The following is a 17,656-nucleotide window of genomic DNA, read 5'->3' as shown; positions in this document are numbered from 1 at the left end:
ACAGCCCAGAAGGGGCCTGCCTTATTTTTCACCCAAGTGTTTTCTCAACAGCAGAGACCAACCAAAGACCTCACCTAATTTATATTCCCGTTACAAGTATTTGTGTTGTACCAAACCCACCGCCGTCCCCAGTGGAGCAGCCTGACGGAAGCGGGCCCCGGCTGGAGGAGCGCCTCGCCGCCGCCGCGCGGAGCTGGGCACGGGCTGGGCCTGTCCCCGCGTGCCGGGCCAGCGGCCGCCATGTCTCGGCACCGCGACCCCCAGCAGAACTGCGACGCCAGCCGCCACGCGCCCGCCGGCAGCCGGCTTTATCTCACGCGTTACAACGCTGTTGCTTGGGTGGTCGTGTATTTCATCGATGACGCGTTTTATGACGTGTGAGAAATGCCGTACAAATAAAGTTTATTTATCGGCCTGCACGCCCGGTTGTACTGACGGGTCCGCCCGAGGAGCACCGGTCACGAAGGCGTGACGGGACCGGCCGCCGGCAGGCAGGCAGGCAGGGCAGCGCACGGCCCCGCACCCTGCAGCCCCCGCCATGACGCAACCGCGGACCCGCGCCAGCCCCGAGCTCCCCCGCCGGCGGCGCGGCGCGGCCCAGATCCGCCCGTTACCGCCTGGGCACGTGACCGGCTCCCCGCACCGCCCACCTCGGCCGGCCGTGCCGCGGCCCGCGCATGCGCCCGCCAGCGGACTACGCTTCCCGGCGTGCCGCCGCGAACTACAGCTCCCAGGGGGCGCCGCGCGGCGCCTGCGCAGTGCCGCCTGGCGCTCGGGCCATTTAAATGTGTGTGAGGGAGACTGTGAAATGGCTGCGCAGGTCGCTGCGGTGCGCGCAGTGTCCCGGGCCCCGGAGGAGCCGCCCCCGCTCCCCTCGGGGGACCGGCCCGGCCGGCCTCGCGGCGGCGGGCGGCGGCGGCGGGGCCCCCCCGGCGAGGCGGCGGGCGGCAAGCGGGCCCGGCTGAGCCAGCAGCTGCTGGCGGGGCCCGGCCCGGCGGAGCCGCTGCCCCCGGCCGCCCTGCCCGGCCTGCCTGCCGCCGCCGGGCTCTTCACCTTCTCCCCGCTCAGCCTGTCGCCGCCCGCCGCGCTCGAGGAGCGCCGCCACCACCACCACCGGCATCGCCCCGCCGCCGGCCCCGAGCCCGGCCGCCTGGCCGCCGGGCAGCCGCAGAAGGCGAGGCGGGGCAGCCCCGCGGACGGGGCAGCCGGGCGGCCCAGCAAGCGAGGTGAGGAGGGGGGTCAGCGGCGCTGACCGGCTGCCGCCCGCGCACCCGGGCCGCCGTACCCGCCTTGGGCGCCCGGTGGTCGCTCGGCCGGTGCGGATCGCCGCCGGAGCCCGCCCGCCGCATCCCTCGGCGGCGGCCTCGCTTGCCGCCTTCCTTGGCCGGCCGGGCTCGGCGGCGGAGCGGTGCGGGGAGCCGCTCGCTCGGGCTCGGCCTCGCCCGCCCGCGAGAAGGCGGGAGCGGAGAAAAATGCTCGCTGCTCTCGGAGCCCTGAGCGTATCTGTGTGCGTTCGTATGGCGGTGTGCAAGGTAGCGGGAGCAGACCGTGGGTTTGGTAGTCCTTGTCGTTGTTTCCTGCCGTAGCGGGGCACGACACTTCTTCCACTTCAGGAGTGAGCGCGGGAGCCTAGGTGCGTGTGGCAGAGGGACCCGAGCTGCGGGCTCTCCGTGCGAGGGGCGGCCGCTCCGGTGGTGCTGCTCTTGCTCTCGTGCTGTTCAGAATTGCCCTCATCGCAGGTTCAAGAGACAAGTGCTTTGATACTAAAGCTTTCTTCCTGCTATGTTTGCATTAACATGTACTAGAGCTGAGAAGCTGTTTTTTTTTTTTTTTTAATAAATGCCCTGAGATCTCTCTAATAGGAAGGCCAAAACGTTTCTGGATTTTTTTTTTTGGGGGGGAGTGACTTTTTTAACAGTACAGAATGACTGTTTTGGTTCTGCTCACAAATTTGTGATGGTAAAAAGCCTCTTGGTGAGAGTAACATAGATAAAAAGCAGTTGCAAAAGCTGCTGTAATAAAGATACCATGTTGTGAATTATGTTTCAGGACTATATGCGGAGGTATTGTGCCAAAGAAACCGAAGATGCACGTGCTTACAGAAGCTAGGTCTATAGTGTAAACTCTAGATGGTACTGTCTTAAGAATGAGCAAAACTGTTATGTGGAGAGACTGTTCACTACTGTTCAATGCTTCTAAACCACTGTGTTTGAATAATGACTGTAAAAACTACTGGATTGCAAATTTCAAACTGTAGCTGATAAATGCTGATAAAACTGCAGAAGTAGTATGTCTTCATAAACTGGGAGTGTCACTGTAAGTCACTTCTAAACCAGTAGTCAAACGAGGCCTTCTTTTAATGAAGGCTTAAACAGTGTTAAAATCATCTGAATTCCAGATTTGCAAAGGAAAGCTGTTTGCTAACTGGAAGTCCGAAGCTCTTCACTACTTTTCCTAGACTGCGTATGTAGTGGGTTTTTGGATGGGGCTGGATTTCTTTTCCTGTCTTTCACTATCGGTTTTTATTTCTATGTATAATCTAATTAAACTGCCTATTTCTTTGACTATACTATTCTTACCTTTGGCCACAGGTGACAGTGAACATCTCCAGTTGTTTTGCTGTTTAATAGTGATACTAGTGTGTTCAGTTATGTGATGGCTAATAGTTTTAGACTAGCTGAGTTATTAGCACTGCTGCTGTTCTACCTTGCTGTGGGAGACCATAGTTTGACCTGGCTATAGCTTTCTTTGTGTTTGAGGTACTGGAGGCTTTACGTTTATTTAAAGGAATAATTAAAACTATTTCCTTCAAATTTAAAGGAACAATTAAAACTATTTCCTTCAAGATTGTCAGGCATTACCATAATGTTGCCATCTAGCTTCATTTAATACAGAGGTTACTCTCACTATGGTAGTGGGCCTCTGCTGTGTTCAGTGGATACAGCAGCGGTCAGGATAGCTTTTTATCCTGAAAATAGACCAGTGTTCACTGGAAGTTCCAAAATGCAAAGAGTGCTAGGTGTATGCCTGCTATTAGGGAATATCTTCAAACAGGAAGATACTCTGAATTAAAACTAGTGCATGTCTGAGGTTTTTAAACTGTATCTAAAATGAGAAGTGCTAAAGATAAGACACCTTCAACAACCAAAAATTAACTTAGAAACATCTACAGGGAAGTATTCCCAACAGCTCAGTGGTGGCATGAAATTCTTGTTTAGTTTCAGCTTGGAATCTTTGGTCCCACCAGAACAAAGATCTTCTGTGTGATTATATGTTCATTGCAGTTAGTAAAGCAGTATCTATACTTGATAGCTTAGTGATTGAGTAAGCTTATGCATGCTTAACTTCTGAGACTTCCAGGAAAGCTTATTCAAAGAACTGTTTCAGTTGACTTATCAAAACAAGTGATACCGCCTTTCTTTTCCTGGTTTCCCTAGCTGTAATATAAAAATAAGGGCATTTGTTGTTTGTAAAGGCTAACAGCAGTACTGTGAAAACTTGTATTTCAGGTCCTAAGACAATTGTATGAAGTTAGTATTAAGCAATCAACTCTTTGCTTCATGAGTAATTCTGTTCATTACACCAGGCTGTTATGAAGGTCAACCATCTTTACTGAAGAGCTCTGAGACCAAACTAGTAATGATATAGTTAAATACTGTGGTTAGACTAAATAACTTCAAGCTGCATGTATTTATCATTACACCTTTTCTCATAGATCAGTGTAATGTGTTTTTTTTTCTTTAACTCCAAGTACTGCAAGAGAATAAAGAGGGAATACAAATTTGATAGCTTTGCAGACAAAGGAAATTTTGTCAGCATGAAGCCCTGTGCTGCAGGAAACTGAAACTTCAGCTATTGCATCTTCTAGTTAGATGTTACCTTCAGCAGCAGATTGTTCTGATCCCCATAGCTATCCTGGTAATATGGCTCTTAGATGTTTATGTGCATTGTTGGCATGAAATAGTTCTTTGACTCAGGCAGATTAAAGTCTTGTCTTGGCAATTCAGTTTTTTAGAAATCTTGAAGGTCCAGCTGTTAGCTACCATTGTCACTTGCTAAATAATATTGGAATTAGTTTTATTCCTAAAAGAGGAACAATTAAACTATTATATTTTGCCTAAGAGGACTACTTCTTTACATTTTAACTCTCAGCCTTTAGCCTTTTACAGGTTGATTAACCTTAAATCCCCAAACAGCCTCCTAATTTCTAGCTCTGAATTAACTGAATAGTTAACTATAAGACTAGCAAAAGGTAGTTGAAGGTGTGAATGTGATGATTTGGATCCTTTAATACAAAAGGTCAGTGGTCTAAGATTTTTTTTTTTGGCCAGAAAGCTAACTGCTTTAAGTATTTTTACCTCTAAATGTCAATAATTCTTGTACCTCTTCAGTTGTACTCTCTTTTGCTTCTATATTGTGTATCCAAAATCAGGGAAGTATTCTGTAACAAAAGTGTTAATGTTTAAATGTTACGCATACTAGTTTATCCTCTTTTCCTGCATGGCACTGCCTTAAATGTCAGAAGTTATTAATGTATTTAATTAGATGTTCTGGAATATGGACTCCTTTTAAGGGTATTCTAATGTATTAAAATTTTAAATATTTCTAAAAAGTTAAGGAAAACTTCTAAAACTCAAGCTTAATTCAAGGCTTTCTTTGCATAATAACTAGATGTACTGCATTTTTTGTTGTATAATTAAGTCTTTTAAGTCAAAAGTCAAGGTATTACTCTTGGTCAGTCTTCCTGGGAATAGATAGCTTTAGCAAATGAGAGGTCTTAATTCTTTTTGGGTGAATATGCTGCAACTGCAGAACTCTAATCTCTTTAATGTTGCTTCCAGAAACTCCTGATGAAAATGGCAAAACCCAGCGTGCTGATGGTCTTATTATGAAGAAGATAAAGAAAAAAAAGAAAAAGAAACACCGGGAAGATATGAGGGGAAAACGCCTGAAGATGTATAACAAAGAAGTGCAGACAGTGTGTGCTGGACTCACTCGCATTGACAAAGAAACTCTGTCTCAAGGACAGTGTGATAACTTAGAAATGAACAAGGAATCCTTCAGGTATCTGAAGGATGAGCAGCTCTGCAGACTGAATTTGGGTATGCAGGAATATCGAATACCCCAGGGAGTACAAACACCATTTGTGACACACCAGGAGCATTCTGTTCGCAGCAGCTTCTTGAAAACTGGCACTAAATTTAGTAACTTCATTCATGAAGAACATCAGTCCAATGGTGGTGCTCTGGTCCTTCATGCTTACATGGATGAACTCTCATTTTTGTCTCCAGTGGAGATGGAGAGATTTGCAGAAGAGTTTCTTGCGTTGTCATTCAGTGAAAATGATAAAAATGCAGCTTACTATGCTTTAGCCATAGTACATGGAGCAGCTGCTTATTTACCAGACTTCCTGGATTACTTTGCTTTTAACTTTCCTAACACTCCAGTGAAAATGGAAATTTTGGGCAAGAAGGACATTGAAACAACAACAATTTCAAACTTTCACTCTCAGGTAAGAACTGTTTAAAGGCATAAAAGTTGCACAACACCTAGATTTGATTGATCTTGCTAATCCAGAGCAGTGATGGTCTAAAATAGGTGAGGGACAAATTTTTTTCCTAAGCAGATGAAAAAAGATGATGTTGGCACTACTGCTACAGTGCTGTTTATTCCTGTTTCTGCTTAAAGCTCTTTTGTGCCTCCTGGTAGTTGGTGAATTGCATTTCAGACACTGCTAACTGTGACCTGTATAAAGATCTGCACTGATCTTGCAGACTTTCAGTTGATCTTGTGAATGTGGGAGAACACTGACACTGTTAAAAACAATAGGCAAGTTGTGTTAAGAGTTGTATAGATTGCAAATACTAACACTGCTTTTTCTATTCAATAGATCTGGATATTTTTTGCAGTGACATTACTTTGAGGTTTCAGTATATCATTCACAACAAATAAGTTTTTTTGACATCTTAATTCTGTCAGTAGCTGATGCTGGAAGTTTAAACTTTCCAACTTCAGAGAGGTGGTTAGAATATCTTTTTAATAGCCTTTGAAAAAGACTTTTTTATGTACTACCTTGATTTCCATAGTAGGCTTAAACTATCTTAAATCCTCAAACTGGATCTCCATGTAACTTAAATGGATGCAACAGTAATAACTAAGCTAATTTCAAGATTCCCATAAGACAAAAACCTTGCATTTGACTCTTGTGATCAAGCTTAGAAGTATCTATGAAATACATTACAGTTTAGATAAATTTGTTTCAGATGGAATGAAACCTCTTCCTGCTTAGTCTAGTCTGAGAACAGATTCAAACTGCTGATGACTTTTAAAGTCTCTATTCAAGACCTTAATTACTTTTACTAGTTCACCTGTTGGAAGGAAAAACCTGAAACTCTGTAGTGGAGTGCACTTCAGTACTATTGGAACAGACCTTCCTGAGCAACAGATTTTGAAATGGTAGTGCTTGTGGATGGGCTATCTGGATGTCTCCAGAGTTTACCAAATGCTTATAAGCAAGATTGGTGTTGAAAAACCAGTTACTGCTTTACAGAAGGTTACTGCATGGTCACTTGTGGAGTCTCTGAATACTTCCCAGCATTTATCATACTATTAAATTAGTAATTCTGACACTTAGCTTGTTAATTTTTGACAATAAATAGCTGCTGCAGCACTTATTTTAAAGCAGCTTCTGTTTCTTGGTTTAAGTAATTCTTTGTGCTGACAGAGCTGCATCAGAATGCATAGTACCCCCAAAACAGTCTGTCTGACAAGCATAAAACTGCTATCAGCAAGAATGCTTTTGCACAGACACCTGTGCTCTGCAGATGTGAAATTTGTCCACAGGTTGGGTTTTAAAGTCTTCTGTGCTAGTGATTTATCTATGTTCCTTGACATCATGATTGCATTCTAATTTATTTGAGCACATGTGATGACCCCCTAAAATGGTGAAACAGTGCCAACTGGATATTTAACAATTACACTTTTTCTTGGTGAATGTCTCTGCCTTGTGAATGTGAATAGCTTATACTATAAATACATGTGAGGAATGTATGGTAATAAATAAGAGGCTTCACTGGGTTATAGTCTGTGCTGGTATTTCAATTAATTCTATTTTAAGTACTGTCTAAACTTGATTAAGATTGAGTCATGACATAAGGCTTAAACTATCTTAAATCCTCAAACTGGTTCAATTGGTCTAAAACACCTCTCTAAACCCAGCTTCAGCATGACCTGGTTAATCCTCTCTGGCTGGAGTATGTTAGTGTGGCTCACACACTGAGCAAACATAGACAAGTATAGTTGTCACAACTCTTAAGACAGCTGAAACAGGACTCTTCAGAGAATATAGATGATGATAAAGTACCTAGTTTAAGGATGCATTTAGATTGATGGTGGATTCAACTGTGGTAGCTCCATGCTGCTAAAACTGAAGTTTTGCAAGCTAGCTTATCTTTAAATAGAGAAGGCTAAAATGCCCTGCTTAAGAGAGCACAGTGAGGGTAAGTCTGGCTATCTTACTGCTATTCCTTGGCAGCACTGTTGAGAAATGAACAGATTGGCTAAACTTTTTTTTTGACCTTCCTGCATGAGAAATTGTACAATAAAACACTTTATAGCTATCCCTTTGCAGATTAAGCATGTTACAGTATTGTTGTATGCTGTAATACTGATATTATTTTTAATTGAAGATACTCAGTTAAGTCACCTCCAGTCTAGGTTGAACCTTCTGTATGCATGAACTTGCTTACTATGCTGAACCATGCCATGGCAAGGGGATTTTGAGCATTAAGTAGTCTCGAGCCCTGGAGACTTGGTGTCAAGAAATCAAAATTTGACCTGTAAACTGCAAGTGAACTTAAACTTAATGTGACCTTTGGCTTGTACAAGATGCAGCTGTTCTGTGTACCTTTTCAGACAAACTGAATTTTAGTAGTAGGTGTCTCCAATTCAAAATAAGGACTGAAGTCTTCCAGATTAAACAAAAACTTAGTGGTAAGTTCCTTGCAAGGTGAACTCCTTTGTTCTCAGGGCAGTGAGGAGAGTGTAGACTGAATGTTTATAACAAAGTACTCCAATGTGTATTTGTAGTATAACTGTTTGGTTTCTGTATATTAAAATAATTAAGCTTCAGTGTTCTCTGGCTTTTTTGCTGGCATTGGTTCTGGCTCATTTGTTCTAATACTTCAGTGCTAAAGCTCAGCTTTAGTTTGGAGCTATTCACTTGGACTAAGAGCTTTCAAGACTCAAATCACTGAACAGTAATTTGTAAGCTTTCTTTACATAAGGGCATACTTCATTCTAGCTGTGCTGCTAAGAACTTTCAAATTGAACTCTTATTGTCCCAATCGGTTGTTTCAGTATAACTGCTTCTAGGTCTACTCAGTGAATGGGAACATACCTAGACTTGAAAAACCACTTCTGCTTTTTTTCCAAGAAGAAACTGATCGACTGCCTGATGAGTTCTCTGTATGGTCCAAAGAACAGTTAAACTGTCACAAAGGGGTGGGGGTTCTGAGAACAGGCCAGGAAAGAGTTGGGAGAACTAGGTTTTGCATAAGCTGCTGTTCCTGCTGGGAAGGAGGTGGGAGCAGCAACCCCAACAGGGCTAATGGGGTAAGTTTTCCTACTCCTGCAACTTACTGTCAGAATAGGTTACTGTATTCCTGACAGCTTTCATTAATGAACCAATCACAGTTTGGTTGTCTGCCCCAGCTTAACTTTTCCTACTCTTGGGGGGAAAAGGTCTCTTGTTTTAGAAGGGCAATTTCTTTTTTCTTTAGCAGAAGCTATCCAAGTATGAAATGGAGAAATTGTGCATCTGTGCTGCAAACTTAACTTGGTTTATCACTTAAGCAATATAAATAATGCCCAGTGGTCTTACTGAAATATCTGACAGGTTTTAGTCAAACACACAACCCTTGCTGTAAATGGCATGTCACACTGTCCTCCTTTCTTTCTTCTGTTGTAAATAGTAAGCCTTCTCGTGTTCTTGCTACAAGGAAGAAAGCAAAGTGTTTGCATGGTTGGTTTTATAGCTGACTTGGCATACTAAAATATTGTCACTGTCAACTGATTCATGCTTTTCTTGAAACTGGAGAGAAACTTCTGAAACTTAACCTCATTTGTCTCAGCTGATGCCTCATCTGTATGTCGTCTTACCCTAGAGAGGTATAGTGCTTGCTTAGTGCTTCCTGAGGCAGGGGTCTGAATTATCTCAGTAACATGCAAATACCAGATCTGTAACTTCTACAGGAGACACTGATGCTGTCTACTTCTGTTTTCACTAAAGTGTGTGAAACACTGATCAGCACGTCATTCAGCTGCTATAAAATGTCTCCATGAACACCAAAGAGCTAACTTTAAATACTCCTATAACTTCACTTTTAGTGTGATCCTGTATGGAGTAGGGGATACCTAGGGTAATGATAGCTGTTTGGCATTTTGAAAGGGCACAGGACACCTGAGTGCTCTTACTAGCCTGATGGTACTTTTACAACAGTAAAGATAGTGCATGGTCTGATCCGTAGATAGTGGCAGTTAATACTCATATGATCCACTAATGTTTTTAAAAAAAGTATAGTGAACAAATTATAGCAATGAAGGTGCTGTGGTAATAAGTTGTTAACTTCTGACAGCCATGTAAACTGGAATGACCCAGGCTAAGTTCCTAAACAAGAGCTGAACTTTAAACAAAAATAAGAAACTTTGAGAGAGGTCCTAGTGGATATAACAAAGTGACTTCAGGTATTTCATAGTATCATATTTCCTCCCTGAAAAGAGGGGTGCACAAAGATGGCTGTGAAATTGATATAGCTGTTAAGAGTGCATCTAGAGCACTTGGCAAATGGAAGGTCAAAGTAGTTTGCAAGAAGGCACAGCAAGCAGATTACTTGGTCTTCCTTTACAGTTGGGTGGTTACGTGTCCTGTGAGTAAGATGCCTGTTCTTTTAGATGGTCGTGAACATGCTTGTAATTACACAAAAGGTCTTAGCATACATCATATTCTTGAGACCACTAACCTAACCAGTGGTAATAGTATTTGTGCTGCTCTGGAGGAATTAAGGATGAGATAAAACTATATGTGAAGGAATTTTTTTACAGCATATTAAACTAGTAGACTACTTCCCCTGTGATTGAGGTGCTTGAGATGAATACTACAGCCTGCTGGGGATTGCCATCAGTTGGTACATATTTTCAGTGTAAACATGCCCTGGTTTTAATTCTCAAGTGTAAATATTTCTTTAAGTTCTATTAAAAACTAGCAAAATGTTGAAATCCAAGATTTCCTTAAACTATTTCTAATGTGTCCTTTGTAGCTCTTGAATTCTTTTCTATTTTTTCATTGCATTCCAGTGCATTAAAAAAAAGCTAAAGCTTCTAGTTTTTCATTCACTTTGAAAACATTACAAGGAAAAACTGCATATGGTAGTATAATTCATTTTAACTTGTGACAAATACCTGGGAAATACTAGTGAATACTCAACAGGTGGTTTCAATAGAACAAATCTCATCTGGAAGTAGTCTATCTCCACTGACTTTAATAGTACCAGGCAGTTAAACTTAACTGGCTTAATGACCAGAGCATTTCAGTCCTTAGTTCTCCCATAGGTGCACAGAACTAGACTAATGGTACAGTTTTCCAGTGCTACTGCTCTGAACTGCATTCCAGCTAGCTGGTGAAATTGTTCCACTTTACTGATGTTAGATATGAACCTTTACCAGTAATGTTCTAATAGGATTTGGAGACTTAACTTTCTCTTAGGGCAACAGCCAAAAAGAATTAATGGCCTCTGAAGATAGTGCCTGGTTCATAAAATCTGTATAGTCAAAACCAGAAAGCTGGTATGTGCTCATTCAGCTGCTGGTCTTGATGGACTTGAAGGCAGAGTGCTTGAGCTGCACAGTGAAGTTCTGTGAGTGACTTAAGATGTGAACTTTCACACATGCAGGTAGAGGTGATGCAGTGCAGCAGGTGGTTTAGGGCTGAGGAATAAAGTTATGTGTGAAGTTGTCTTTGGCTCCTACTTAGCTTCTAATTAAAATGTAAGTGTGTGCAATCAATGCAGAACTGCTACCTGCATATATACAAAGCTAAAGAAAGGAGGACTCTGGAAATAGGAGTGAGCTAAACTCCTATAATTAAGAAGCTAAATATCTATGGTTGCTGCTAGAAGATAAAATTGCAGCAATAGCTGTAACTCTTGCTTTATTAGTCTCTCCTAATTTACCTTTAACAACTTCATGGAGTAGTTTAACGACATCTGGTTTGTTGGCTGAACTGCAAAACTTAAAACTAAAAAAACTTAAGTAAGCTGCTTCATACATATATCTATAAATGGAGTTGCAAAAGGTATCACACTTTCTGAGCATGACTATAAAATTTGCAAATTTACCAGTAACCCTCTGTCCTTTGTACCAGTCCCACCACTTAGCCATGGAGATTGGCGGTAGATTTTTACCACTAGAACCACTTGATGAATGTAGGGAGGCTGTTGAAGAGTGATGGAAGGTTGGGGCTCAGACACAATTAGCGTGATTTGTATACTCAGTTATGGCAGAATTTCTGATCTTTTAAGATTTAATAGCTGCTGCATCTACATACAACCTACTCTGTGGCCATATGGCATGTTATAGCTGCAGTCCAAACATAGGACGAGGCTGGAGAATGCTGGAGTCTTGCCAGTGGCTGTTCGCTGGGAAGGGGAAGTTGGCAAGAAAAGTTTCCAGGTGACCTGGGAAAGTGGGACAGTCTGTGCCACAGAGGATGGCAAAAAGCTGTAAGTGAGATTAAAGTGTTTCTGGCCACAGCAGTGATAGCAGATTATGTTGCAAGTGGTAATCCTAAAATTGTTCTACATGAACACTGGATTTCTAGCTAGACCTCTTATTTCCTCAATTTTTTGTCCAATTTTGTGTATACACTATAGCAATATTATCAGAACCACTGCGTGAAAGACACTTAGATTTTTCACTACAGTCACGGGGGAAAAGGCCTGTAGGACATAAATGAAGAATGCGTGTACTCAATAGCATACAGTTTGAAATGTAGAAGCAACAGTCAACTGCACAAATTAGTAGAGAGTTTAAGCTTGCTGGTGAAAGACTGAGTCACAATGAAACTTTGCGTCGTGGATTTCTCAAGTCAGCCTGGAAGCGTTGAATTGTTCCTGAATTAGTCAAATACCAACTTGCTATTATTCAAACTTTAGAAGCATTTCCTATCAGTAACACAGAGAGGAGTTCTTTTATCTTGGGATACCCTATGGGCATCTGTTCTAAACAGTCTCTGTGCATATTCCCGAAGGCACTTCTAATGCAATAGGTGTAGATGAGTCCAAGATTCATCTCAGGTGTGGCCTAGTGTATTACATCAATCAATTTTTAATCTCTTGTAACAGCACTAAAGCTGTGGTGGTATTGTCTTTTCCTTTCTGGCTACTCAGGTCAATCGAACGTACTGCTGTGGAACCTACAGAGCAGGACCAATGCGGCAGATCAGTCTTGTTGGAGCAGTGGATGAAGAAGTTGGGGACTACTTCCCAGAATTTCTAGATATGTTAGAAGAATCTCCATTTCTCAGAGTAAGCAGTAACTTGTGGCTATAGATGTTTAAACAATTACTAAGTTTAATGTACTTCCAAGTAATTAGAAACCATAAAGTATTTTCTCTATTGATGTACTTAGTGTTTGGGCTACTGAGGTACATTCTTTCCTGAGTCCAAACGAAACATACTGAATTAGGTAGCTACAGTTGTGTGAATGATTAAAAAATTAAATATAGTTTATCATATATATGCACTACATGATCATGTACTTCCCTAAAAACTAAGTTTGATAAAGTTAGCTTGGAATATATTTTACCTTTTGAACTTATTTTAGTTTCTACGCAATTCTTTTGACAGCAAATTTGAACTAGTTTTACCAAAGGCATCATTTAATTTTCCTATCTTACCCAGTGTTTTGTGTTATGTGTGTTTTGTGGGTTGTTCTGTTTTTGTTTTCTTTTAGATGACTTTGCCCTGGGGTACTCTTTCTAGTCTCAGACTTCAGTGCAGGTCACAAAGTGACGATGGTCCCATAATGTGGGTGAGACCAGGAGAGCAGATGATCCCAACAGCTGATATGCCAAAATCGCCATTCAAACGGCGCCGGTAATGTTTTGTTTTCCTTTCCGTGTTAAAGGTAAAACATTGCAGTTACGTCTGCATTAGATTTGGGAACAAAACCTAAATACTTTATTTGTAACTAGTTCTTCAAAAGGCTAATTCACAGATTTAAGTTTCATTTTCATTTCTGATTCAAATTGGCTCAGTGGATAAGACAAATATGTTATTTGTGATGGTTATTTTATTTCATCACTGTTCATAGTAGTATATCCTAGATCAATGCTTTCTTAAGATTGAAACCTCTTTTTATTATCCGCCAGGAGACTTGTTTTATTCATCTTATTTCTGTGGAAAGAACTAATTTGGTGGTGAGGGCAGGTGAAGCGCTCTAAAACAGCGGAGATTCTTACACTGTTCATGTTGCATTTTAGTGTTAGTGCTAAAGCACTTGCAGTACTGTCTGCCTTCTCAGGAAATACCGTAGTATACATATGTGCTTGCTATCTTTCTCAGAAAGAGTGTGCTGTAGAACAAATTTTAGGAGATAAAGAATTGGAAGCAGGTTTTAATTGTAATTTCAAGCAGAATTTTTTTATTTACTCCCAAATAAGTAACCTTTGGTATCTATTAAAATAGCTCTATTTTACATACCATTAAATTCCTGGAAGAATTCTTTCAGCACAAGTAAACAAAAAAATTTGGGGGAGGATTGGATTTGTTTTCTAAAGTTTGATCTCATAACCTGAATTGTACCTTGCTGTATTTGTTTCAATCTTTTGTTGAATAAACACCTAGAAGAAATCAGAGGGAAGTGCTTTGGTCTTTGATTTTGAAGCCTGTAGCACACAACACTGAGATTATTTTAATACAAGTACTTATTTTTGAGTAGTCTGAAACATTTTTTAGTATGTCTTTTTATTGTATTGTAGGTCAATGAATGAAATAAAGAATCTCCAGTACCTACCTCGGACCAGTGAGCCCCGTGAGGTTCTGTTTGAAGACAGAACAAGAGCTCACGCTGATCATGTGGGTCAAGGGTTTGACTGGCAGAGTACAGCTGCTGTAGGTGTTCTGAAGGCTGTACAGTTTGGGGAATGGTAAGTGCCACTGAAATACAACTATTCTAGTAGGAGGGGGTAATTCTAAACATTTTCTCTCTTAAAAAAATAAAATTCCTTGGAGGACAAGCCTAATCAAAGAAATGGTTTAAACCCCGTAATGAGATAAATGCTATCTGGAGCTTGAAAAACACGAGCTCTATATACCTAGTACTCTTCTCTCTTCTTGAGGCAGTAGAAAAGTTGTAACAGCAGTTTGCAGAAAATTTTAGTGACATACAAAGTAAGCCTTAAGATACCATGCCTGGACCATCATCTATGATTGTTCTTTTCTTGAATAGGTATATTAATGCTAACTTCTGTAACAGTAATCTAAGAACTCAATGTAATTAATTTCACAGCTACAGTGCTTTCTCATTTCATATACCCAGGACATTGCTGTTGACCTTGCACAGAAACTATACTTGCATCATTGTTATTTCTAGCAATTGCAGTAGAAATTGGATAGCATCATTAGCAATATCATTAGATTTTCATATGAACAAAAGGTGCCAGAACTTCCTTTACTCTGATACACAGCCGTTGAATAAAACCCAGCTCCTCGTTGCTTTGGCTTCAGAGTTACTTTGTTAGTTTACATTTTTCCTTTAATACAGAATTATTCTGTCTAATTATAGAATGGAAGAATTGAGGCAAATTGTGGTCCCTAGAGCATACAGAGAGCTTTGATAGTGGCAATTTGAACCTAGTTCTCTGATATTTCAGTATAGTATTTGTCCACAAAAACATCACTTCTATTGTGCATGTATCAAGAAAGAAGTAAAATTTAAAAAAAAACGTATGAATTACACCTCCTTTTCAAAATAATATGTGTATTGAGAAGTGATGAGACTTCGTGTGCAGTGTAAAACTGTAGTAGGTCCTTGGTTCAATAGAACTTTCTGCTGGAAAGAGCTGTAATACTCTGTAACTCAAATTCTTTAAGAATTCCTGGAATTCTTATCTTCTAGGAGTGACCAGCCTCGTATAACCAAAGATGTGGTTTGTTTTCACGCTGAAGATTTCACTGATGTTGTGCAGAGACTTCAGTTGGACCTGCATGAACCTCCAGTGTCACAGGTATTGAATCTTCCCTAGCAACAGCTCATTCTTAGTGTTTTGGAAGTAGCTTCTGACAGTTTTCAGGTCCACTGTATAGCCAGATCTTTTGTGTCCTCAGTGGCCCTCAGTTTACAGCTCTCTTGGGCAATTTCCGTTCTCATGTTTCAGAATAGAATAGTTCAGTTAGATGATTGCTGTAGGTCCCTTCCATCTCGTACAACTGCTTTTCCTTTCCACCAGGCTGGGATTTATGCTGTGAGTCATGATATGTGCCGTAGAAACAGTTAGAAGTTGATTAAGAAGTCATGTATGCCTGTTTCTGCTTTTTTTAATATACTGATGTTGTCTTAGGATGTGAAGGCATCTAAACTCAGTCCTGTCAGCCAAAACAGTGCAGCCTCATGTCGAACCTACTGTTTTCAGCTATAACTGTAGAATGCTCTGAACTGTTCATTGTCCTCTCCTAAGATGTGCAAATTAGATAAATTACATTTATAATGTCCAATTCTCATTTAAATTTGAAGTTTTACCTGTTAAACAGAAGCATTCTGATTTAGACACAAAATACGTTGAAAATAGGTGGATACTGAATTGCTTACTCTAGAGTATACCACTAACTTTACCATCTTTCCTTCTCTCAGTGTGTTCAATGGGTGGATGAAGCCAAACTAAACCAAATGAGACGGGAAGGCATTCGCTATGCTAGAATTCAGTTGTGTGACAATGACATCTACTTCATCCCTAGAAATGTCATTCATCAGTTCAAAACAGTGTCAGCAGTCTGCAGCTTAGCCTGGCACATAAGACTTAAACAATATCACCCTGTCGGGGAGACTTCTCAAAATGCAGAAAGCAATTCAAGCTTGAACAGTAGTGTTCCTGGAAAAACAGAGTCAGAAGGTGAACCCCAGTGTGTGAGTGTAAAAATAGAGTCTGAAGAACCAGGTATAGAAATGCAGCTTACAACAGGGGTGCTCTCCTCCTCTGTTTCTTCAATATCAGGACTTGTACAACCAGATCAGGCGGCCCAGCCCCTTCCAGGTTTTAAAATAGAGTCTGATCAGCAACACAATCCACAGGATCATGCAGGCTCTTCTGTGTGATATGTATATAATCAAACATTTTTTTAACAACTTTTTAAAATTTTGATGTGAAGTTATAGTTTTATAACTGGCTTATGTTTTATTGGAGAAATCTTGCCTATAATTCTATAAAGAAAGGTGACATTCCAAAATGTCAAGCATATCTTTTTTACACAGATTATGCAAAATTCAAGTTGTATTTTAACCCCTTAGTACAACCTGTAACAGTGGTCTACCACTTCTTTCTGTTTAAGTAAAGAGATATTGAATATCTCCTCAAAGTCAGAATGAAATTCCTCCAGGAACATGAAATGATTGAACTATATTGGTCAGTGTTATTTCCCTACTTTTACTTTATCTTTAATCTTCACCGGAAAGTGATGCTTTTGTAGAAGACTTTCAAAGTGACTTTCCCATCTCATTTTAATTGCTTAAAAAAACAACAAAAAAAGAGAAAGCACAGCACTTTTGATGATTTGTGAAATTTTTGGTATGTCTGTTCTTGACATGTTGGTTTATATAAAGTTGGGTTTATGTACAATCTATAGAAATTTATCTGTTTTCTCACAGTTCCTACAAAGGTGATCTGTAAAATTAACTGAAGAAAGTGTCTGATCCTGTTGAAAGGCAATGACTTACTGACCTAACACTTTTCATAGCACTGCTTACGTTGTTTGGTGTGAGGGTTTTGCTTCCAAAATACATCTTCCCTGAACACGATTAATACTAGTGTCAAAATTAGAGAACCTATTGGTAGTCTTGTGGAGGAAACTGCTATCTTTGAGCACTTTAAGGCTTTAAAATACTAACCAACTTGGCAGCTTGTTTTGATCAGGTCGTAATGTGTCCAATGGAACCACACTTTCCCTTGTACTGATGCACTTAATAATAATAGCATTGAGTTGATAACTGACTTTACACAGTAAGGCTGTCCTTATTCTAGGAAGTTCTGTATTACTATTTCACAATAAAAAGTATTATGGCATTGGACTGCTGTTTCCATGTGTAGCTTCTGGGTGCCCAGGTACTGTGGAAAAATCAGTGGCACATGCTAAATATGTAGAGTGTCAGCTATCAACATTTTTTAAACAATATTTCAATATTTCTGGATGTTAACGTGTAATCTGTATTTGACTTTCACTCACTCCATTTATTACTGCCCTTTCCAGTCATCAAAAAGAAAAGTCCTGTCCCTTTCTCCCTCTCCCCACATTTAGAGTACAAGTTGGGTTTTGGTGGAACTTTAAGCTGTCTCCAGATAACTTTATTTGTTCTAATCCTCACTGGGGTAGGAAAGATTTGAAACACT

General features: G+C 40.8%; 1 protein-coding gene across 1 annotated transcript; it reads left to right on the top strand.

Annotated features, from left to right (window-relative positions):
• Positions 1 to 774: 774 nt before the first annotated feature.
• Positions 775 to 16,434, top strand: RSBN1 (round spermatid basic protein 1). Its single transcript, XM_059831116.1, has 7 exons — positions 775 to 1,226; positions 4,842 to 5,512; positions 12,444 to 12,581; positions 13,009 to 13,151; positions 14,036 to 14,203; positions 15,175 to 15,283; positions 15,907 to 16,434. The coding sequence occupies exons 1-7, from the start codon at positions 809 to 811 to the stop codon at positions 16,366 to 16,368; spliced, it is 2,109 nt and encodes a 702-aa protein (XP_059687099.1). The 5' UTR covers positions 775 to 808; the 3' UTR covers positions 16,369 to 16,434.
• Positions 16,435 to 17,656: the final 1,222 nt, after the last annotated feature.

The sequence above is a fragment of the Gavia stellata genome, chromosome 30 (genome assembly GCF_030936135.1).
Source record: "Gavia stellata isolate bGavSte3 chromosome 30, bGavSte3.hap2, whole genome shotgun sequence".
Taxonomy (NCBI): Eukaryota; Metazoa; Chordata; class Aves; order Gaviiformes; family Gaviidae; genus Gavia; species Gavia stellata.
This window is presented reverse-complemented; position numbering and strand designations above follow the sequence as displayed.